Source organism: Strongylocentrotus purpuratus, unplaced genomic scaffold (genome assembly GCF_000002235.5).
Source record: "Strongylocentrotus purpuratus isolate Spur 01 unplaced genomic scaffold, Spur_5.0 spur5_scaffold_14, whole genome shotgun sequence".
NCBI lineage: Eukaryota > Metazoa > Echinodermata > Echinoidea > Camarodonta > Strongylocentrotidae > Strongylocentrotus > Strongylocentrotus purpuratus.
The window spans coordinates 10,476,449-10,501,259 of NW_022145599.1; the positions used below are offsets into that span (position 1 = coordinate 10,476,449).

Consider the following 24,811-nt stretch of genomic DNA (forward strand, 5'->3'; position numbering starts at 1 on the left):
TCAAATGATTTAACTTCATATGTACTATTAACTTCTTATGAATGTAGCTCAAATATGCACAAAGCTTGTCACCAAAGTCAACTCTATATCTCTGTGGCTGAATAAGAAGTATATTTTACTATGTAACTCTATTGGTGTGAAACATATATTTATAATATAGCATGCAATGTGATGAAAGTGTGTATTCAGTATTTATTTTGATATAGCTAGGTATTCAGTACTGTATATAGCTGAACGGTTTGCCGTGTGGATTAGTACTTGTAAGGCCATACAGGCAGTGCAATTAAGCAATAAAGATGAGATAAACGTCTTAGTACTGTATTCTTAAATGTAATTATTCACCCAATCATTGGCAAGTCTCTTAAATGAACTTCGTTTTTGGATGAGATACATGATCATAAACATTTCAATATACATGTAGTTGCTGCTTTTTTTAGCACATCTATCACTTTAACTTTAAAATTTTAATGTGTTAAATAAACTTTGTTTTGCAGTGCAGTAATTAAAATAGTAGGAGATTAGAACATTATTTAACATTTGATTTTTTTGGACAATTATAATTATAAGTATGAACTTTCTTTTTGAAAGAAGTGTAAGATTTGTATGTTATTGGTGCTTATAATGCATGTACAACAATCCCTGACAGTTTATTTATATTCATGCATAATGTAGGCCTATACATGCTAAAATTGTGCTTATTTATATGCCTGAATGTGTAGTATATAAAAGTGACAAATAAATACATAAATATGTGATGAAAGAGATCGAGTCTGAGTATGTTTTTTGTTGGGTTTACTATTTGTTAAATACATTTGTTTGTTGTCTTGTTTTGCTTATTGGTGACATATAGATGTTGGCTGGTATCCTGGAAAGGGGACATATATTTGCTTTTTAATAAAAGTTGAAAAAGAACTTAGGGGGGGGGGGGTGTGATGAAGCTAGCCTGCTTCCAAGAAGTTTGATGAGCATTAATGAAAGTGCTTGTCCTCCCAGACAAGGAGAAAGATCCTCTTCAGTATCTTTAGGGACAAAACCTCAAAATAATGTGGTCATTGTTGCTATGTCAGGAATTGCACTCAATCCATTCATCATAGCATTCTTTTGATGAGTTTAGCGGGAAGAAAAAAAACAACATTGTAATTTATTCTCTTTTATATAGTCTAGGGCCTAGACCTACATATATTTGACGGAATCGCGTCTGACAAGTAGACTAGTATCTTGTTGACGCGGGGAATCCTGATCCTGTCCAAATTTGAAGTGTGTAGACTAGTGAACATGTTTCTTCCTGAATTCGATAAATGACGTCAAACTAGCTGTATGAACTTGTTGAAGGTAAGTCTGTCTAAATATTTTCTTCTCGTCAATGTACCGGTACTTTCATTTACTTTGAAATTGTGAATAATCGCTAGCATCGCATCGACTATTGAGGTCAAGCTCACCTTAGCTTCGGTCCCATCTATTGAATGAGGCGTCTTCTCTTTCAGTCTTGTTTGGTTTGTTTGTTTTTCATTTCTTTTATTATGATCGGGCAAAGCTAGTTTTCCATGCCATCGAAACCGGGCTGACCAGATTAAACTTTTAAAAAAAGCAGAAACACGAAGTTGCAAACCATCCAGAGACTCCTAAAAAATTGCGTTACTTTTTAATTACAAATCTTTATCCTCAGTTTTCTTATTTAGACCTATAACTGATTTTCCTTATAAAATTAAAAATAATTATGGCGTAGGTATATATTCAACATTGAATGAACGCCAATAAACAATTACCCAACAACAACAACAATTTATTATGATCGTGATCGTGATCAACCGCTCACATTATGCATCAAGATAATAAACATTATGAAATTGTTTGTGTAAATATCCTGACCTTATCGACTTTATGGTGAAATAAGTTGATCAAGTTTTAGCTAGGGCTAGACCTAGGTTAGACAGAAATAACCATCTAATTTGGGTCATTTCTTTAATAAAACTGACATTTGTTGTCATTCCCCAATACAATAATCGGAGGTCTAGTGGAGCCAGACGTAGTCTCAGTGGAACAACCGACGATTAGAGAGACTGAAGCTTTCGGTCTAGACCTAGGTCTAACTTTAGACCTCTAACTTGTTAGGCCTAGATTTCTAGATCTAACATTAGATCTAGATCTAGATCTAGACCTAAAACTAAAGTTAAAACTTGATTAACTTTTTTCATGATAAACTTATAAAGTCGATTAAACTTTACTTAAAACTTAATTTAGGTAAGATATAAATTTGTCTACTGTTAATTTAGTCCAGAGTCTTGAACTAAATTAGACTCGGACTTAGTTTCCGCACAGCCAGCCCCACAGGCACATAGAATCTACAGAGTACAGGCTACAGGATTTCATTTTTGACAAACAATGTTTTAAACAAAATTAATTTGTCAGTATTGTGTCCACTCCATGCATTGCATTTGCAATAGCACAGCTATGTGTCTTCTTTCCCCTCCTTTAACTATAATTATATAAACTTTGTACAAATTGGCAATGTTGGTGAAGTACAGTTAATTCTGAGAGGCTGAATATACCGACGCAACTGAAACAGATACAGAAACGGAGGTGTCTGTACTACCTATAGTCTATGGCATGCCCTATAAAAATGAGTTGTTCCCATTTCTTTATATTAATCCTTCCATCTGATATGTACAGGTTACAAAATAACCAGACATGGCAGTGGCTGGGAAAGTGAAGGCGATTGACCGGCGGTCAGTCCATCAGATCTGCTCCGGCCAAGTTGTCCTGAATCTTGCCACAGCCATCAAAGAACTTGTTGAGAATAGTTTGGATGCTGGAGCTACAATCATTGGTTAGTATATAAATTATGTTTTCCCCTCTCAATCTCCAGGCATCTATTCTAATTAAATGCAAAGTGTACCACAAATGTATTGAGTCTGTTTAAATGGAAATTAAGAAATAATTCTAAGAGTTTGTTGGAAACCATTAACTTTTTATTTTGTAAAAAATGTAATCATTATCAGTATGTACCTTCTAAGTTTTATACTTTCTTAAGTTTCACATTTTTTGAAGAGACATGGGAATCATGCATGACCCTCTTTTTAAAAAATCAGGGATACAGGACTTACTAGGAGAGTATGAAGGAGTGCAAGGAGACAGCAACAAAATAATAATGAAGATGATTTTAGCCTTCAATCATGGCAATTTCTATAAAACTAAAACAATTATTTAAAAAAGTGTACTTATTAAACTAATGATATGGAGGACATTGGCCCAAAAAGAAATTGCTTTCTAATAAACATAAAAAACTACTAAGAAAAACAGATCCCCCCCAAACAAAAAGGATGGGGGAGATGATAAGACAGCTGATGGGATTCATGATTGTCTTTGTTAACATGATGACTGATGAATTGGAGACAAATTTATAACTTGGTTGTGGGGATGTGATATCATTCTCTCTTTATTCATCAATTGTTAAAATTTTCATACCCTAAATTGCTCTCTTTTTCAAGGAAACTAATTTATTTATGTCTTTGCTTCATGTAAAGTGCAAATACCAATTTAATTTTTTTTCTTCAGAAACATACGAAATGTTAATTTTTACTACACCAACACAAAACATTACAAAGTAGAAATGTGGAAAGGAAGTAATTGTTGCAAAACTCCTTTCTATTGTTCCAGTGGAAAACTGTTGTTTGGCTATTCTTTTTCTTTTATTCTGTGAGCTTTAGTATTTAAGACCAAACTTGTTTTTATTCTCTCACAAATGCCAGAAATTAATATATAACAGTAAACCTATATTTTGTTTTCTTTATTGTAGAAATCAAATTGAAGGACTATGGCGGTGAGAGTCTGGAGGTATCTGACAATGCTTCAGGAGTACAGGAATGCAACTTCTCAGGACTCAGTAAGTCAACATTTAAAAATAGAAACTGGTAACAAGGACATGGTAAGCACTAAATGCTTCTAATCCTCCCTATAACTTTTTGTCTTTTTCACATCCCCGGCTTTAAACAATGCTTTTTTCACACTTTTTACTTTGGGAGTAGAGGTCTGATTACCTGGTAGTATTAAGATGAGTTCAATTCATTCAATTCAATAATGGTTTTATTAAAAAACAATGCCTCGCAGCCAAAATGCTGAATTGTGCATGTTTACATAAACATGAGCTCCATTAAATAATATTATATTTCATTTGTTACAATCATTCATTCAAACAGTATTGGTAACATTTAACATTATACATGTGTAGGTATTTAAAATCTATCTCTATATATTATTTACATTTTTAAAATCTACTAAAGAGAGATTGTTTGAAATGTGTTGTGTTCACTCTCTCACTCTCTCTCTCTCCACCCTCTATCATCCCCCTTTTTATTCTCCCAATTTCTCTCCATTTCTCCTACACTTCTCGTTAAGGTATTTTATATACCCCACTTCTATTTTGAACTTTGTTCTCTGTGCTTTATATACTGCAGCTTGCATACTGCAGCTTGCATATTGCAGAAAAAACCTAAATTCATCAATATCTGTTTTTATATCTTGATCAGCTTTGAAGCACCACACATCCAAACTTCATGATTTCTCAGACCTGAGCACTGTAGATACGTTTGGTTTTAGAGGAGAGGCTCTCAGCTCACTCTGTGCACTGAGGTAGGATCACTGATACACCTGTCGTTGATAAGATTAGGTTTGGATTAGATCAGATTAGATTAGTTTTGAAGCACCACACATCCAAGCTTCATGATTTCTCAGACCTGAGCACTGTAGATACGTTTGGTTTCAGAGGAGAGGCTCTCAGCTCACTCTGTGCACTGAGGTAGGATCACTGATACACCTGTCGTTGATAAGATTAGGTTTCATGAGATTAGATAATTGGATTAGATTAGATTTTATTGAATTATATAAGATTAGATTATGTTTGACTGGATTACTTTAGATCAGATCTGAGTGAAGTATTTGATTAAATTTGACTAGATTAGTTCAGGTCAGATTAGAGTAAATTGTATTATATTAGTTTTGAATCTATTAGATTAGATGAGATCAGATTAGATTGAATTATATTTTACTTTATTAGAGTAAATTATATTAGGTTAGATTTGGTTAGGTTTGACTAGGTTTGATTAGATTTCTTGAGATGAGATTAGATTTGATTAGATAAGATTAAATTAGATCAGATTAGTTTGATATAGGATCATCACTGGAACTTTATTATTATGTGTCCTTCAAGATAGTGCTGGTTCCAAAAGATCTCTCCTTTCTTACATAAGTCGTATCTAATCATATGTTTCAGGAAGTAGAAAGAGAGCCCTAGTGAAGTGATTTATTGACAATTTTAGCTATATTTTCAATGAAAATCAAGTAAGACAATACCAGGAAGTATCACTCTTCTGAGTGGTTACCCTATTTACATTGAATGACACACTTTCCTTTGTTTGCAGTGACCTGACTATAGTGACATGTCACCGGTCTGCTTCAGTGGGAACCAAGCTGGTGTATGATCATGATGGCAAGATCCTCAAACAAGTACCTTGCCCTAGACAGGTATGAATGAATAAATGTCATCCACATCATAACCAAACTTTTCAGAGAAATTTTAATTATTATTTATTTAAAAAAAAAAAATTAATAATAATAACCCGAAATCTGATAACCTGATTTATTTTTGTTTTTGTTTGTTTGTTTCTGTTTTTTTTTTCTTTCTTTCTTGTTTTGCTTGTCAGAAAATTGTCAAACTTGTGCACCACCCCCTCCCCTCAACCAACCATCCTGGATCTGTCAGTTACTTTAAAGGAAGTCGGATTCCATTGTGTAAAACTGAAATTAAAAAAATTAAAATTCAGGATAATTTTGTACAAGTCGATGTATACTGAAGTACTTATTGTGATAACAATTTGCTGACATTATTAGAAAACAAATATGGATAAATATGATCAATTCCCATGTTTGTTACTGCACTTTCTTTCCTTTTTTTTTCTCTCTCTCTTTCTTTCGCCCTCCCTCCCTCCAACTCTCTCTCTCTCTCTCCCCCTCTCTCTTTCTCTCTCTCTTTCCCCTCTCCCCCTCTCTCTCTTTCCCTTCACCCCCTCTCTCTCTCTCACTTTCTGATTACAGCAAGGTACAACAGTTACACTTCAGAATCTCTTCTCCACCCTTCCAGTCAGACACAAGGAATTCCAGAGAAACTTGAAAAAGGTATTTACGATTTGCTCCGCTGCATAAAATGTCTTGCTCAGTTAGCGATAGACCATTGATTTATCTCAGGTTTAGGATTATTTTTTGGTCATGCATTCAATTTTTCCAAACATAATCAAAGTATATATTATGGTCATACACTTCACTCTCTCTCACAGATATAATTTGATGTTGTGATATTTACACTATGACTGTGGTCAGATTTAAACTGTCATCAATTGAGATTAAAAAATTGCAAATTGTTCAAGCTGCTAGCTGTATTAATGATACACTTATGCAAGAATGTGTAGAGAGTTGTGCCAAATATGGTGGTTTGGGGCATAAAGTAGACATTGTTTTGTTTAACTAACCAGTTGCCAATGAATCATTTTATCTGGTGGTTTTGTCGGCGTTGTCTGTGTTTGAATGATAAAACTAACATTAATTTGATTTTGTGTTCTCTATTTCCTAGGAGTTCACCAAGATGGTTCAAGTTTTACAAGCGTACTGCATCATTGCGTCAGGAGTCAAGTTAACATGCACAAACCAAACAGACAAAGGGTATGTACCTTATCAAGCAGCAAATATGCACACCTTGACTTTAAAAGAGGTTGCTTATAAAAGACACAAAGTAGTGGGCTCTCATGGGGAATTTGACAGCATTCGGGTGTTTACCCAATTACAGGTGTTGTCAATCACCAAGTTTATGATTAATGTGTCTAATATGTAATGCTCTGAATTTTCCACCCATTCCCCCATATGGTAAAGTCATTATCTTACGTTTCCCTCACCCTAAGACTCCCCAAGAGACTTAAGGTTATTTCTTGATGGGACTACATAGGTGTTAAAGGGACTGAATCGACAGTTTCCATGTGCAGAAGGCCATAATTCGCTGACACCAGACTTGGTGGAAATACCATTAATGGGAGTACAAATCTGCACACAGCAAACCTGTTGGCCAGTCAATAATTACCCCCTAATCGCTCGGAGAGCTTCGGGTGAGAGAAAAGCGAAGCATTACATAAGGTTGAATGGTCATAAAACTGAAGGCTAACTGGTGATTGACAACACCGGTTATTGGGTAAACACCCGAATGGTGTCGAATTCCCCATGAGAGCTGACTTCTATGTGACCTTAAAGTCAACCTACAGTGTCAAACACAAAGCCTAGTAAAACTAAAATTTCATATAAGTTATTAGGAATAGGTGAGTTGTATCTTTTCAAAGTTTCATTGTTTTAATATAATGTTGTACAATAGAAAATCTGTCCACATTAAAACAAAACTGAAGACCCATCTTTTTCCACAGAGCTAGTTGTTTTGTGTCCTTTTCTTATGTGTATAACATTGTAAGCACTATGGTACTTCTTAGTGTACTATAGCTCAGCTTAAATGGCCATTATTTGTAGTACAATAAAAACCTGTCTAAAGTGACCGCCCAAGGGAACACAAAAATGGCCTTTGAAGACATGTGGTCTTTGTAGACAGGTGGTCACTAAAGCAGGTCTGACTGTATTATGTTTTTATGCTTTTTTTTTACAGGAAGAAATCTTTGGTTGTATCTACCAATGGGACCTCAACGATGAGAGAAAACGTTGCTAATGTCTTTGGATCCAAGCAGGTATGTGGCCTCTTCCCATCTATGTGTTTGTCTCTGTCTCTGTCTGTCTGTCTGTCTGTCTTTTCTCTCTCTCTCTCACACACACTCACTCACTGTGTCTCTCAATCTGTCTCTGTCAATCACTCTGTATTTTTATTCGCTCTCTTCTCTGTATATCTCCGTCATTCTATGTATATATATACATATCACCATAACTTGAAATTTGAATTACATTGAAGATATTAATGTAGAAAATGTACCCCTATTATCTAACGTATCAAAAGTATCCTCAATAAGGTTGCTACTCATCTTATAGTATGATCACAATAACCATGTTAAAGAAATCCCAACAAATAGTTTCTTATCAATACATTTAGATAAATTGTGGTAAAAGTTTTAAAATGGAAATGAAAAGGTATGAGTATACTGTAAAAACAGGCTGATTTGGCTACAAATCAGGGACAGGCTTTACTAAACCAATGCTCTTTGTGCAATCTTTGTACACTGTAGATACAGAGTCTCTTGGAGTTTGACCAGTGCAGGCCAACCCCCGAAATGTGCGAAGAGTATGGCATCAAACCTGAACGACTCGAGAAGATCCCTTTCAGGTCAGAAAATGTTTTCGAAATATGAAAAAATAGCCTGCTGAGGCAGTTGCACTATCTATTTCTGTATTGCTGTTTTAGGGGAGTATTCAAATATTTTTTTTCAAATTCAAATTACAGTCAGATTTCTCTATACAAACTATATTGATATGTTTCTCATGGATAATATTTTATATGAGCCCTAATGATGTGTCTTGACCAATGATTATTATTCTATCCTATGTTGTATACAGGTAGCGCTTAGAGACTGGTGGAAAACGCTTTATAAGCACCGTTTTTATTATTGTTATTATTTTACCCTTCAAATGAATGTACAGAACGATTCGGATAATGGAAGCACTGAATATATTTAAGTGATTGTGGCCCTCTTTCTCACTGCTATAGAAACACTAGTATCAATTTAGAAATATGCAAAGGTGATCTTCTTTGAGTTGTGCTGTACAATTATAGTAGTTTTTATCCTTTAAACTTCTGTTTCTTTTATGAACAGTGTATCTGGTTTTGTGTCTAAGTGTGATCATGGTCAGGGCCGCAGTGCAGCAGATAGACAGTACTACTTCATCAATAGGAGACCATGTGACTTTCCTAAGGTTTGTTCCTCTGTCAATTAAAACAAAAATTAGAAATGTATTCTCCATGGAGAGTAGAGTATATTATTTTGTAAAGTATTTCCATTAAAATATGATTTTTTTAATTTTTTTTTTTGGGGGGGAGGGGGGTGAGGGGGGGGGGGGATACTCAGCATGCATACTATTCTACATAGTTTGGGGAGAAACCGTTTGAAACTTGAGAAATCTCAAGTAGAAAAGGAATGTCTCATGAAATTTGGGCAAAAAACTAAGTTTCATTTGAATAGTCTTTATTCTTCAGTTGTATTAAACATAAGGAGTGACTAGAGTGAATTTTTAGAATCCGCAGAATATGTGATACGTGTGTATGTAATGTTTTTATTTTGCGTTTTACAGTGTAGTCTTTCACTTTCGGTCATTGCAGTATTCATAAGAAAACATTAAAAAGAGAAATAGTAGTAGACATAACAGTATTCCAAAATTACATTGACAAACACGTACTAGTACTTGATCAAAAAGAAAAGTTGACTGTATAAATGTGAAGCAAAGTGGCATCAACTTCAAGCAAAGAGAGAAACTTTCATGAATATCTTTGTTTCATATTTTGTAGGTTAGCAAGCTGATCAATGAAGTCTTCCACATGTACAACAGACATCAGTTCCCATTTGTTGTTATGGATATCTCACTTGCTAAAGGTTTGTTAAAAAGCATAGTCTAATAAATGGTAGTGTGACTGAGTTTTGTATGGTTATTTTATGGTTTTCGTGGGGGTTCTTTACTACAAGAAAAATAAATGGCAAGTAGGAATGGTAAAAATGGGAGCTGCAAAGGCCTTATATGCATATTAATTATCTGTGTGATATATGTAGGAAAATAGGAAGTGTAATATCGTCGGTGGGGTGACAAAACCTCGTATCTCAATTTTTTGAGATTTTGATTTTTCTGCATAATTTTGTACCTAATGGCCTACGACACCACCTGATAAATCCATGGAACGCCTCCTGTCTCGGTTTTTTCACAAATTCCAAACAAAGGACAGTGTCACAGCACTAAATCTGTTGAGACAGGAAAGGTTTTTGCGCTCTCCTGAAAATTCATGATTTTTGAGATACAAGGTTTTGTCACCCCACCGACGATATGCTTTAATACATCATGATAACAATGAAAAAAACTGCCAGGGTTTACTACATTATATATTAATGAGCCTTAAGATTTTATTTCTTTCTCTGAATTATATACAATGAATTGTGCAGTATGCAATAAAACTTTGTTTCATTTCATAGATTCTTGCAAGCCTTCACAAATTTTACATGCTTATGGTCAGACAGATTGATATTGTAGATACTTTTAGGATCAAGTAAAACATTTCATTCTCATTTGTACGTTTTCATGGGTTGGATTTGTGTTTAGGCTAGGAATTTGAACACACAGTTTTCCAGTCAGACAATGATAAGATATGATTTTGACCATCATGGATTGGTGTTCCACCTCCAGATCATTTTTTGTGGCTGGGTGCCCAGATTGTTTTGTCTTTTTGTTTTGCCTTTTTTTTGTGTGTGTGTGTGTGTGGGGTGAAGGGGCTCATTGCAAACGTGGGAGCTCTGTGGCCTTCAGGTCTTTTCTGAGATCTTTCTTTTCTGTTGGTTTGAGCAATATTTAAGGTACAACTTTCCTGTAATGGCTGTAATAATTTGAATCCATTCTATGATAAGAATTAAGAACATCATTTATATCCTTGATACTAATTTGTTATGTAATGAATATATATCTTCATAGATGCGGTGGATGTGAACGTCACACCCGATAAGAGGAAAGTACTGGTGCAGGAGGAGAAAACACTTCTAGCTATCCTCAAGGTAACATGATGAATATCATTATCATTTCCAGGGAGAAGGAAATGAAGTTTTTTTTGTCTGTTTGCCTATGGATGAGCAATGCATTATTAGGTGTATATTTTATCAGATGTTGAAAATAAAAACTTTTAGTATATTGTGTGATAAATATTTATTTATGATAACAAACGTTTAGTATATTTTGTGATAAATATTTATTTATGATAACAAACTTTTAGTATATTTTGTGATAAATATTTATGATAAATATCACTTTTATTTCTGGGCCTTTTTGATTCCCTGCCTCGCACTATTAAAAAAATATTCAATATTGATTGTTCTTTCGAGCTATGATGGCAATAAATTTATTTTGGTTAACTCTATATGATAACTATGGAATCCTAAACATGTAGGTCTGGAGGTGCTGTCTTCTTGTTACCAGTGATGGCACAGGCTTTTACACCACTTGCCCTCACGTAGGGAGTTGTTATAGTAGCATATACCGCTATAGGGCTGTAGGTTTTTTATGTGACTGTGCTTATGTTATGCTTTCGTTCACATTCTGTCAGGCATCTCTGAAAGCCATGTTCGAGCCACGGTCCTCCTGTTACGATGTCAACCAAAAGCCCCTGTCAGCGGTCACTCCGTCCAGTTTGGCCTTGTCCAATATGTTCAGCCGCAGTCCAAGCAGCAGCCAGGGCAGTAGTCAAACTAGCACCGGTAGTCCAAGCACTGGTCAAGTCAGTAGTCCGGCCAGTAGTCTGGGCTGTAGCCAGTTCAGTAGCAGTCAAGGCAGTCCATGTTTCAGGCCGAGCAGTCAGAGGGAGGGCAAAAGAGCTGGGACTCTCAACTTGGGCAACCTCAAAAGGTAATTGAGTCTAACCTGATCTTTGATCATCTAGCAGCAACATATATATCGGAAATAATATCTCTAGTGATTTTCGTTTGTCTTGGAATGTATGGTCAAGGGATCTAAAAGATCATGACGTTTCGTGCACCGCTGCAACACTTTGTCAGCTGATAGAATATATTGTAAGCAAGCGTGTTTTATACTTGTGAGAGACAGAAAGGTGATGATTCATACAAGTTAATGCCCCAGTGGCTTCCATCAGACATTGTCAGATGATTCATCTGTAAGGACAACTTCTGTGTTTCCTTGAACAGTGTTTCTCCTTGAAAGTTGTATTTGAGGAAACCTGTATATAAAGACCATCTTCCTGAAAAGGCCACTTTTATTGTTTTCCCGGAGCTGTTTTCATGTTGCGAGTTTCTATGTAGTTTGTTCGTCTCTGAAGGACGAAACTTTAAAAGCTCCTGATTGGGAGCTGTAGGAATTACCCTGTATTTTATTATCAGAGTACATACACTGTCACCATTTCTTCAAACTATATTCTTATGACAGATTTTTTTCTTTAACAGCAAACCCACTCAAGATTTTATATTAAGGAACAACATTTCTAGAGAAATAATTAAAGCAATAGTAAACTAAAGTTAATTTGTCCTCCATTCAAGCAGTGAATTAAAGAATCCAAAACAGACTTTGGAAAACCTATTTACAAATCAAATTTCCTTCATATTGATACAGAAAACTTTCATCGGTTGGGGATAATGATAAAATGTAGTTTTTGAAGCTTCTACCAACCTTGAAATTTGTGGCGCAAGCTTTTGTCCACTCCTGTGGACTTTCTCAAGCTAAGTGATCAGTCTGAGTCCCACGTTTTCTTAGCTGCACTGCCTGGTGTCCTGCAATTCCTGCGATTCCTTCACATTGTTTTTTTCCCTGTATCTATTCTCTATTAGATCATTTGCCCATGCAAGTCACCAGGACGATGGGGAGGAAGAGAGGCAACCAAAACGTGAGTCTTTTTTATTTGATTTATGGATGCTTTGTTTGAACAGGTAGCATTCCTTGATCATTGCTGATTTGTTTGTTGTTCTTCGTTTGTTTAGTAAAGCACCATAATGAATATTAATGAAGATTACAATAGTTTAAAATACAATATTTAGTTATACAGTAAGACTAATGGTAGCACCATGTGAGAGGGGGCAGGATCGGGAGTCCTGCATATTAAGTTAGGCTGTAAAATGAAAAGACCTTTCATCCTTCTTGGATCAAAGACATGAGGAAATTGTGATGCCTTTCTTTCAGATTAATTAAAGCTCACAAACATATCCTGTATCTAACAATGTGGAAGCGTGTTTTCTATCATTGAGGTAATTGATTCATTGATTCATTCTTTATAGAGCCCAAACTGGATGCCTTCTTTCAAAGTTCCCAAGAATTGACCAATAGGTCAGATTCTGTGGACAGAATTCCTTCGACCTTTGATGAGAGGGAGTCTTCAGAGACTTTCAGTGACACTGTACCTTCCTGTACAATTTCATTTGAAAACTGCAGAACTGAACCTGAAGGTATCGCAAATGGCAAAAGTCCTATCATTTCTCTCCAACATAGTATACCTCCCTCACGTGTTGAAACTGAGGAAGTAGGAATCTCGCCATTAAGAAACAAATTACATGACTCCTTATGCACTGATGAAGGGAGCAAGACTGGGGAATCGCATAAAGTGGAGGACTGTTTGTCTCCAGGAGTGGCCCTGTTAAGGTCAGACGGTGAGAGCGGTTTCTGTGAATCTTCAACCGGTGGCAGCAGTGGGATAAGGTCTAGTGAGGAGAGTCAGACCAACAGCAGTCAGGAACCCAGTCAAGAGACACAGGAACACAGATTGCATTGTACCTCTACAGACGTGGGAAGTGCGATAGAGGATGGAGAGACCCATAGAATACTCATTCATAGGATGGTGAGTAGTTTCTTTTGATTTACCATTACATATCAAATATTTTTCCATCGGTTTGCCACAATTTTTCCATTATTTTGTCATTTTTCGATGCTTCATTCTGGAAGTAGTTTCTAAATATCTCTCTCTGACTTGACACTGCAAAATCTGTGTGTTATGTGACAGAAATAACAAAACTTACAAAGTTAATTGTAGTTTGTTATGTAATAATGTAACCTCCTAATCTCACTTGACGTAGATTCTTTATATGCTACATGTTAATCTCAAATGTTGTCTCATATACTTATATCCATGAATGCTTAAATTAAGGCTTTTTTTTTCTGTCAGGATGACAGCACTCCTTCATCATCTGATTCCGGTCAGAGAAGAGAGGTCACTGTTCCCTTGTCCTTAGCTGGTCTCAGAAGGGCTCGAGAACAAAGAGGTATGTACTGGCCTTCCTTTTTTTACAGGTACATTCTTCTCTGAAATAGATAATTAATATTTGTTGAAAAATGCTTAGATGCAAAACTCTTAGAATCCTATATATTGTATGGAGTCTATAATCTACTGGAGGATGGATAGTCAAGCAGTAGATTAATATAAAGTTTGAGCTTGGTAAGTTTCCAGCCAGAACATGTTCCAGTTTGTCTTTGACAATCAGTTGTGGAATCTCTAGTCAGTGCATTGGTCAGTCCCTCCATAGTTTGCCAGGTTTGCTACAGTACTACGTTACACTTGGTGAGCCCCAAATGGCACACCCAAAAAACTTTATAAACCATGAAGAACAAAAGAGAAGGAAGGGGATTCATTTTACAATTTACTTGGATGGAGATGAAAAGGTTTAATGGAAGACATTATTGAAGAACCTGTGAATAAGCCTTGCTTGGATGTTGCTATGTCTTTTTTTTAGGAGAATATCTTTTACCCTCACATACAATAACTTCATTTTGAAGACAATGAATCGTTTTGATTGAAGGTATAGAAAATGCAAGATGACATTTCTATGCAACCTATCTTCCTATTAGCTATGACTCTGTGGCTTAACAAAATATTTAAATATGTATTTATAAAAAAATATTTACTTTTGAATCTGTTTTTTCAGAGACGCAAGAAAGAGAGGAAGGCATTGCTGGTCGGACGTTCCGAGCCAAGATTGCTCCTTCGGACAATGCCTCGGCTGAAGAGGAGCTTAGTAGAGAAATCAGGTACAAAATGAAATACTTTCTAAACAGTAATCATGAGTTTATTTAAGTTATAAACAGAAGGTAGCTGCATAAAAAAGAATATAATTTATAATGTAATTGACATGGTTGGTGTTGTTATATCAATATATTATTGTATTTCACTGACAAAACACTGTTCCTCTGTGAGAAGATCTGAACACAAATATAGCACTTTGTCGGTAAAGAACCAGAAGGACTCTTCATTATCTTTGTGAAGTTATTACCACAATTCTCAGCAGACAATAAAAGCTGTGCGTTGGAATGTCATTTGATATATTACAGAAATCAAACAGGGATATTGTGTGTGTGCATGTATAATTGGGTTTTACAGACGTGTTTCAATCAGATATGATTATTTACGTCTGGGAACCGACCTTTAACGTCATCATCCGAAAGATGTCACTTATTTTCGAACCAGGTCGCCTGAGCCAGTTTGTAGGCAAAGACAGAGAGCTGACCAAGTGAACGTGCCGCTAGACAAACTCACATTTACTGTTAACCATTCCTTACCTCTGTTTACCACTTTTCTCTCTCAGCAAGGATATGTTTTCCAAAATGGAGATTCTTGGTCAGTTCAATCTTGGATTCATCATTGCCAAGCTAGGACAAGATCTATTCATCATTGATCAGGTAATGGAAGACCACCCTCTCTCAGTCAGTCTATATGTTTGTCTACTCCATCAAAGAAATACTGAGGAGAGATTAGTGATTTAATCTGTAAAGCTCTAAAATGCCCTGAAAATTGAAATAGAGCTCTGTTTTTGAAAAAGAAAAGTATGTAGACATTGCAGGGCCAAAGTAACATTTAGAGTCACCAAAATATCACTGATCATCTCTCTCTCCCTCTCTCTCTCCTCTTTTCTTTTGAGTATTGACTCCATGATGATACATTTAGTTTGTCGTCATTTAAATATTCTGATTGAACATTTTATTAACCTTTTGTCTGCAATTGTATCTTATTATTTTCAAAGTGGGTTACTATGAGTTTAAAGATCAGATACTTGATAAACAGTTTTATTTTTCTTTCTATAATGAATGAATCTCTTCACCACGTACAAAGAGTTTTACTTTATAGATCAACATCTTTTCTCTGAATTGACAACCATATCATGTGTCTGTATGTTTATCTTGTCCCCATACAGCATGCCACTGATGAAAAGTACAATTTTGAGACTTTGCAGAAACACACAGTACTACAAGGACAAAGACTTATTCAGTAAGATAGCAACTGTTCTTTCTTAGATTAAAAGTAGTTCTTTCCTGCTTATATTTGAGATGTATAATACTGTATAATATGTAGATTCCCAAATATTTGTTTATTTTCTCACCATTGTGTGTAATTTTGTCTCAATTAAAATATTTATTTGGGTTTTTTTTTGTAAAGGAACCTTGTACCATCATGACTCTGAGGAGTCTTGTGATTCATGTGATCCATAACTCTTTGAGCAAAGTAGATGATAACACACTATTTACAAGGGTATAATGCCATATACATGTATAACAACTGTTCTATTATTAGTATTATTATTATAGTTTATAAGGACTCATCATGACTTGTAATTAATTTTGTGGCGCAGATAATCTTAGAAGATTGAAGAGCACCATCTGAATCTCAACAACGACAACAACAAGATGTTATTATTATTATAGTAATGTCAAACTTTCAACTGATTTAACTAATGATGAATGGTGGTGGTTATTTTACCTGGCTGCTAAGAAAGCATAAATGCTTGTTAGTCAGCAACCAGACGGCCGAGGGCTTTGGGTCCTCTCTGAGGAACCTGGTAATGAGGATTAATGCCTTACCAAAGGGCACTAGCGCATCGACTTTGTTTCGAACCCGGGTCACCGGATCACGAGACCACTGCTCTACCGACTGAGCTATCGCGCCTCCTAATGATATCCTTTATCTGATTCTTACCCATCTAGACCATTACCTTTAGAGCTGACTGCTGTGAATGAGTCCATCTTGATGGATGATGTGGAGATCTTCAAGAAGAATGGATTTGATTTCATCATTGATGAGGATGGTGAGTGCAGTTCTTTTCTACTTTCTCTTTCTATATGCACATATTAAAAACACCTGTATATATGTATTGTACATAATTTGGCTAGGATGATGTTCATTATGCAATTTCCCTTTATTCTCAAGTGTAAAGTTTTTGTTTTTGTTTTTCCAAAGTGTGGGGGGATTTAATGAAAACGTAGTTATTTAAAAGTGTGAACTAAAGCTCAAGACCAAACCTTGGTAGAGAAAGAAAAATACAGTGGAACCGATGAATATGAGTGGTCTTTATGTCAAGGGGGTCTTTATGTGTCGGTTAAACATGGTCAGTCGATTTAAAGTGAAACAAAAGTGTGGACTTTATATGCAGGTGGTCTTTCTATACAGGTTGCCACCAGAACATATTTGGCTAGATATGTTATTGAAGATAAGAGCTTTTTATTTGTTGTCTTTGCAGGTCGTCCTACGGAGAGGGTCAAGCTAGTGTCGCAGCCCTTTAGTAAGAACTGGACGTTCGGCAAGGATGATATCGATGAACTCATATTCATGCTCAGTGATGCACCTGTGAGTTCATGAAGCTAATAATAATAATGATCTGACTGTTGCTCCAGCAACAAATACTTTGGGCGTTAGTTTATCAAATGTTTAGAGGTAGAGTCAGGGTCGGTTTGGGTTTAAGGGTTAGTGTGATGTAAAGTAGTGGGTCCAAGGTTTAAGTCAAGGACTCTGAGAGTATAGGAATTTAAAACACATTAATCATAACAGGAGCATGTGTCATACAACTGTGTTAGGACATTAGAATCCACTTACCCATGTCACTGGAGCTGCATTATGCTTCAGTGGTTAGTGACTTTTAAGCCAGTGGGTCGTCAGCTTTCATGTGCTGAAGGCCATAATCCGCTAACTTGAACACCTAGGATTGGGGATTTCCTTGGTGACGGTTTTTTGTTTTTTTACTTTTTAGGAAGGAGAAAATAGTAAATTGGTTATCACTTCTTAATTTTTTATATAGTGTGATGAGCTGACAAAATCAACCCTTTCCCCAAAAATAAACATGATTGCAATTACTACTATTTAACTGAAACATTAATTGAATCCCGATTGGAACCGCTCTCTCTCTCTCTTTATGATTTGCAGGGTGTTCACTGCAGACCCACCAAGGTACGTCAGATGTTTGCTTCCAGGTCGTGTCGGAAGTCCATCATGATTGGCACCGCCCTCAACAAAGCAGAGATGAAGAAGGTGAAACATTCTTTCGGATTACGTTTTTTTTTATCCACTATCAGCTTTCTGTTAATTTGTGCCGTTCCCTCTCATGAGTGTGAGACAAACAGCTTCAGAGTGTGATTATTCATCAGTATTCCTTCCATGACATTTGTAAAACTTCATAATCCGTAACAAAGAAAACAAAACAAATTGATGAAAATTAATATGTTACAAAAGTATTTTGCAACCATTAATCTTTTCTGTTCATACATTGTTTATGTTTTTACAGCTGGTTTGTCACATGGGTGAATTGGAACAGCCTTGGGTAAGTACAAATAGTTTTTTTAAACCAACTCTCATTATAAAAAGGTCATTTTGTTAGTCCCTCTTTTATGTGCTGATGTATTTTATTGTTTTTAGCCCTTGATATTACAACAGTTCAGTATTAAACATGGTAAAATATGTTGCCCCTAGACCTTTAAAGTGTTTATTATAATTGAGCTTTTATTCATAGAATTGTATCAACATGAATAGAAAATAACTGTATTATTTGTGTCTTTCTGTATCTTTCTGTTTTTTGTTTTTGTAATAATTATTTTTTTCTTCTCTGAATCCCAGAACATTTGTCTCTCTCTCTTCCATTTCTTATTTCAACCTTTCCTATCTTATCAGTTATACTCACTCTCTCTCTCCCTCTCTCTCTGTCCCTCTCCGCTGTCTGTCTGTCACTGTCTGTCTGTCACTGTCTTTCTCTCCATTTGTCTCATCTGTGTTGCTGTATGTCTGTTTGTCTCTCTCTCTGTTTGTTTGCCCCCACTCTATCTCTTTCTCCCTCTCTCGTGTCATACTGCTTTTAGAACATCTTTCTGTTTTTTTCCCTCCCTAGCTCTACATGCACATGTTCTAATGCAAGTCTCACTTTAAATACCTCAAGTTTTTTACTCTCCGAACTTCACATTTATCAACAATCCAGAAACACAATCTTGCTTATTTTCCATTTACCAGAACTGCCCCCATGGTCGCCCTACCATGCGTCATCTCTTCAACCTCAACATGATGCCAGATTGACAGGACATCAATCAGGCTGGGCGGGACTAAGCTACAAGCTACGGAACTGCTTTGCCTGGAATATTAATTGCAGCTGTGTATATAAAGCTAGTTCGTAAATACTATCTGCGCATGGGCAGATATACATGTAGGTCATTCGTTCCCAAATTGTAAAACCCATTGAGACAAATACTGGTATCGTGCTCATGAAAGCTATGTACCGTTAATAAGTATTCATTTATGCACCGACAGTACATTTATCTGATAAACAGGTGGAAGTATTCTTCTCAAGAGGCAAACAAAAGGTATTCATGAAGCACCATATGGACGTATCCATCTTGTGAAAGAGCTGTGGATATTTTGAGGTCATGCGTTCCAAAGCTATTTACGAACTGGCTTATTGGAGACATATCATCCATCTTTTTCCCTGCTGTAACCAGTTATTGATGAAATGCACACCATTAGCTTTAAACATTACACAGATAATGCTTTGAGAAAATTAAAATGTCTTTTTTGAGATTTTAATTTCTCTGATGATTCAATTCAGAATATAAATATATTAATGCTCTATCACATGATTTGTAAACACAGTAATATACAGTAAAAATTTGCATAGCAAAAGAAGAGAATCAGAATTCTAGAAAGACCATACATAGAAAAGGTCGAGTCTCCCTGCAGGGTTTGTAAATCATGTACCTACAAGGATGTCATGAGCATTTCAAAATTATGAATTGAAAATGAAGCAAAATTAAAGTAATGTAGACATCTAATGATGTTTTAGATTTGTATGTATGCATACTTCATTAACTAAACTTGCTCTTTACGATCCGAAAGCTCGCCCTAAATACTTATTCCTCGTCAGTAGGCCAATCAGTACCAACTACATCAATGATTTGAATCATTTGCATTTTGATTAGTAAAAGGATCAAATATGAAGACTTGTTTTCAAGTTCTTGACATCACTTTTACATTACCCTGATGTGGTTACCTAGCACAAATATACTTGATGATGATTCTGAATCTAGTTGTCTAACCGGAATATAATCGAACGCCAAGATTATGAGAACATGCATAGAAAACATACATGTACGACATCCTCATAAAGGTTTCTCCGGAAGGTAAATGTACCTGATTTGGTTTGAAAGAGTTTGGATATCTGTCATGAGATAAGTTGGGCATTTCATTTTACTTGTCTTTCTTTTCATGTGATATAACAATGCTAAATTAATTTACATGGTGATTTTGATATACAAATGAAAACATTCTATAAAACAATCTGCATTATCAAATCTAAACATAAGAGCAAAGAGTTTTAAAGATATATACAGCTTTCAGAATATGTGGGTGCTATTCTTTTAAAATCAATTTTCGAGTGGAGATGTAATTCTAATGAGCCGACGAGATCCCAAAACGGCTATCATCAGGCGGATGGGCATTAAATATTTTTACTGTTATATTGCCATTTTCTAAGCTTTATATGAAGAAATGTTTATAAGCAATATTTTTGTAAGCTACCATTAATGCTGTATTCATATGTACCTGCTTTAAGTAAAAAGAATGCTTTAATAAAAGAATGCAAATTCTTAACGATGGTAATAATGGCTGTCTAGTTCTTTGCAGGTGTGTGGAAAGTAGCTGAAATACAGTGGAAACTCGTTATAACGAGGTCCTTGGGACCAAGGAAATTTTTACCTTGTTATAACAGGAATCTTGTTATATCTGGGTAAAAAACAAAAGACTATAAAGAACTGGGACCAGCAAAATCACCTTATTATAACATATACCTTATTATATCAGAACTCTTTATACCAAGGTTCCACTGTATCTTATGGGAGTGTCGTGGTCGAGTGGTTTAAGGCGCTTGACTTGGAGATGCTAAGGTCAAGGGTTCGAATCCCGACACGGCACTAATATCCTTTGGCAAGACATTAACCTGCACTTGCTACTCCCCACCCAGGTGTTAAATTGGTCAAACAGTTTTTGAGCGTCATGGTAATGCCTGGCTGGAATGCTCCCCAGGGAGTGGTGATTGTGCACACATTGTGTGCGGGCAAGCACTGAATCCAATGGCCAGGGTAATTGTATATTTGTAAAACACTTAGAGACATTTGTATTAAGCGCTATATAAAAATTAAAATAAATATTATCATTATTATTATTAGTCTTTTCCATAATTTTTTAAAGAGTAGGATTTTCAGATTTTATCATCGCATTGTCATAAAATTGATAATGATCACTTTCCAAGGGAACAAATCTCACAGTGCATGCACCAGTTTCCGGCCAAGTCCAAGAGAAATATTGATTGGATACCATCCACAACCAATTTCACCAGAATCAAGGCCCAAATGTATTGCTCTATTAATTCAGGCATCTTTCATAACATTAGGAACCAGAGCACTATAACACTGAGTTCCCATAGGACATATATTTATTCAGATGGTCATATCTCAGCCAATACTTAATATATTCAATTGGTTTTCGACATTCAGACATTATTTTTGATGCTCTTTTTTTTTAAATGAAAAAAAAATTGAGAAATTCTAAAAATAGATTTTTATGATGTCACAGCTTCGGTTACGGTACTCTTGAAGAAAAAGCTCCTTGATTATACCATTGGCTTGATCCAGTTTCTGCATCCACATTCTTTGTCCAAATCCCGTTGCTTACAGATCCCCACACACATTCCATCCAGAGTACTCTTTGTATAATAGCCACATCATTTATAACAAGTAATATTCTCGACATCCATTGGTCCATAAATATGATGATGTCACAATGATGTCACCAGTCACATGACCCATCCTTCCAGCCATCCAACCATCGTTCGTCGATCTTTGAGCAGTCAAACTCTGGTTTGCTTAACCTCCTACTGACATCGTTGTGAAGTCTGCAGAACCATTGTGAGAGGTTGCTCCTTGAAGTGGTGTCTGGATGGTTTGTCTTTAATCTGAGGATTGTAATAATGACATGGGATTATTATAATCATAATAATAATTTAAAAATTGTGATTTTATGTATATCTATCATTGACTTTAATTGCTCACCCAGATCCAAAACATTTGTTCAAAATTATTTTTAGATAATAGCCAACAAACATAGAATTTTTTAAAAACAATTTTCATCAATATATACCACTACAAACCAGATCAACATATCACATGGTAAACTCTGCATAAGCATTCAAGTGACTTTTAATTAGCAAACTGCAAAGAGAAGAGAAAAAAAAAAGTATCCTTGTATTAAGTAGAGCAAAATTTGTTGATGCACCACCCCTGAGGTTCATTACTTTGGAATTCCAAATGACTTTTGAAGAAAAAATATTACATGGATCTAGAATATTTTGGAATTTTCAAATACATTATAGTACTTACTTTTCCCTGAGATCCTCTGAACAGTCCTCACATGGGTAGAACTTAGAAAAGAGATGGATAAACTGGCTCATTTCTGACTGCTGTGTCTGGGTTGGTTGGTCAGGATAGTAAGCCGCCGTGGTGTGTAAGAATGACCAGGTATTACGACCAAGCTCCTCTCGGTCAAGCGGACATTCGCGGTCTGGTTTTTCATCTTGGGCTGGTGTGGCCCCCTGTGAGTTTGACCCCTGTAAAGTTTTTTAAATCATAAATATGTATCGGCCATTATTTCATTTTCAAAAAATTTAATTGGGGAAACAGTGTGGCCATTTTTTTTTGTTCTCATACAATGAGGGTTCTTGAGGTACTTTCTGCTGAATAACAATGTCATCTGGCTGAAATATTTGTCATTTAATAAAATGCCATTGGGTTGGTGATTTCTTGTACAAGAAGGGAAGCAAGACTCTTCTAATTGTTACTTTTGCTCAGAACAATCTGAAATATTGAATTAGTTGCTGTGGGCTGGGGCAAAATGAAAAAAAAATGTAGTGCTAGATCCCCCCTGGTGTAGTTAAGGAAGTTGTCACACTTCAGTAAAATATATATGGTACTTGTTCCGACATTACTCACAATATAGCACTTACAGTTTTCTATTAACTTCAACTATTTTGGGGGTATACATACAAGCAGTAGACATGATTCTTGTATAAATTTTCTACTTATTTGAAATTTGATATCTACCGGTATTCAAGTCTGGCCTACTATATTGTTGTTACATGTAATCCTGTATGTCAGTTCATGTTCTGGTAGCCGACAACTAAACCAGCTTTTTTTTTTCTTCTTCCTCTTCTCCTTTTAAGAGGCATGAACACCTCAGTGATAAACGGCATCAACAAAAACAACCAAAAAAAATATCTTTTCCTAATATAGATCAAAAAAATAAAAATGAATTTCCTCCAAATGACTCATTCACACATATTAAATGGAGAAAACCATGTTGGATTTTCTAATGAATCAAGTATGAAACAAAGGTCCTACAGAAATGTGAAGTTTAATGCATTTACACCATTCAAATAACATCTTGTAATTAACTGCATCGTAAAGATTCATTGTCCATAAAGAAATTAAATTACCTAACCATGCCATACCATTACCAACTATCATTTTGACTGATCGAGTTACACTTACTCCGACTCCGAGTCTGATTCTGAACATGATGATGAAATAAAGACCATGAAGACTATCACCAGAAAGCATCTATCATAATAAATACATTATCAAGCCAATAAACAATATAACACATACAAGAAATCTTGGTTTAAAATTGCGCTACGATATCTCTTCGAGCCAGCCAGCGCCAGTGGCATCGGTAAACCTGTGCCACTGGCTCGGGACTCCAGCCATAGCTAGGCGGCCCCGAAGGCCCGGCGGCGCAGGATCAATCCAACAGCCGTGACTAGACGTAGTTTGTCCTTGTGTTACCTGTTTTCCTACTCAAATGATTTAGATACTTACATTTGGAACGGGGAAACCTGGCGGCAACATCACTCCCTTATCTTGAGCAAAGCTTCTGAAGTCGGTACATGCTCTACAAGGCCTTTTCTTACTCGGTTTCTTCTCAGAGGCTGTACTGCTCGTGTGCTCCATGGGCGCTGCCATCTTGAAACTGATGATGAAACACTTGAAGTTATTGCGCCAGCTACGTTCTTGACTGAAAGTAAACATTGCGCAAGAATTCATTTGTTCAAATATAAAGCAATTTTCGTCTTCTTTCATGATGCATACAGGTTTTAGCACCAGAGCACAGATTGGCTTAAGATTCAATCTACTTGAAAATTTTTATAAAGGCAAGAGACAAAATGAAAAGGATAGATTCCAAAGGTATACACTATGCATGTTCTTATATTTCCAACTACTTGACACAAATTTTATCAAGTATATTGACCATATTCGATGTTTCAGAAGAGTTCTTAAAGGACTTGTTTTGCAAGCATGTGTTGCAGGATGGATGATTTTGATACAATCTTTTTTCAGCATAATGTCTGTCTCTCGTAGGATATTTTATAACTTTTGTTTGTATGGCTTTATGATGGATATAAATTATTCTTGTCAGAATATTAATAGGAGAGCTCTATCTGAACGCAATTTGTATAAACATTTCTTATGTGTCTTTAGTTTTTACATAGGTATTAAACACCTAATCATATTAATACAAGAAAGCATTTGTTCGAATGACAGGTCATTGTCCTCTTTTGCCATGATGCATATTGTGTTTTGCACTAGACTACATTTCAGTTCAAGATTTAACTTATTTGAATATCTATGTAAGGTCACTATACAGTACGCTAATGACAAGGAGCAGACATTGTTTGCCTCTTGGCCAGGAATTAAGAATGTAAGCCAGCTTTGTAATATACAATTACACTGTAAGTTACGAGAAAGGAAT

The 24,811-nt window shown here is 35.7% G+C and overlaps 2 protein-coding genes across 2 annotated transcripts; one reads left to right on the forward strand and one right to left on the reverse strand.

Moving 5' to 3' along the window:
- Positions 1 to 1,202: 1,202 nt before the first annotated feature.
- Positions 1,203 to 19,186, forward strand: LOC581506 (mismatch repair endonuclease PMS2). Its single transcript, XM_781499.5, has 24 exons — positions 1,203 to 1,332; positions 2,671 to 2,827; positions 3,797 to 3,883; positions 4,527 to 4,629; positions 5,418 to 5,520; positions 6,091 to 6,171; positions 6,623 to 6,711; positions 7,691 to 7,769; positions 8,259 to 8,356; positions 8,844 to 8,943; positions 9,533 to 9,617; positions 10,699 to 10,778; positions 11,324 to 11,622; positions 12,555 to 12,610; positions 12,999 to 13,555; positions 13,880 to 13,976; positions 14,637 to 14,739; positions 15,294 to 15,387; positions 15,900 to 15,973; positions 16,687 to 16,787; positions 17,220 to 17,326; positions 17,900 to 18,004; positions 18,258 to 18,293; positions 18,974 to 19,186. The coding sequence occupies exons 2-24, from the start codon at positions 2,689 to 2,691 to the stop codon at positions 19,034 to 19,036; spliced, it is 2,736 nt and encodes a 911-aa protein (XP_786592.4). The 5' UTR covers positions 1,203 to 1,332; positions 2,671 to 2,688; the 3' UTR covers positions 19,037 to 19,186.
- A 2,308-nt stretch (positions 19,187 to 21,494) lies between these two features.
- On the reverse strand, positions 21,495 to 24,091 carry LOC581555 (FAD-linked sulfhydryl oxidase ALR-like). Its single transcript, XM_030984161.1, has 3 exons — positions 23,881 to 24,091; positions 22,387 to 22,613; positions 21,495 to 21,962 (listed from the first exon to the last, which is right to left on the reverse strand). The coding sequence occupies exons 1-3, from the start codon at positions 24,088 to 24,090 to the stop codon at positions 21,797 to 21,799; spliced, it is 603 nt and encodes a 200-aa protein (XP_030840021.1). The 5' UTR covers position 24,091; the 3' UTR covers positions 21,495 to 21,796.
- Between the last annotated feature and the right edge of the window lie 720 nt (positions 24,092 to 24,811).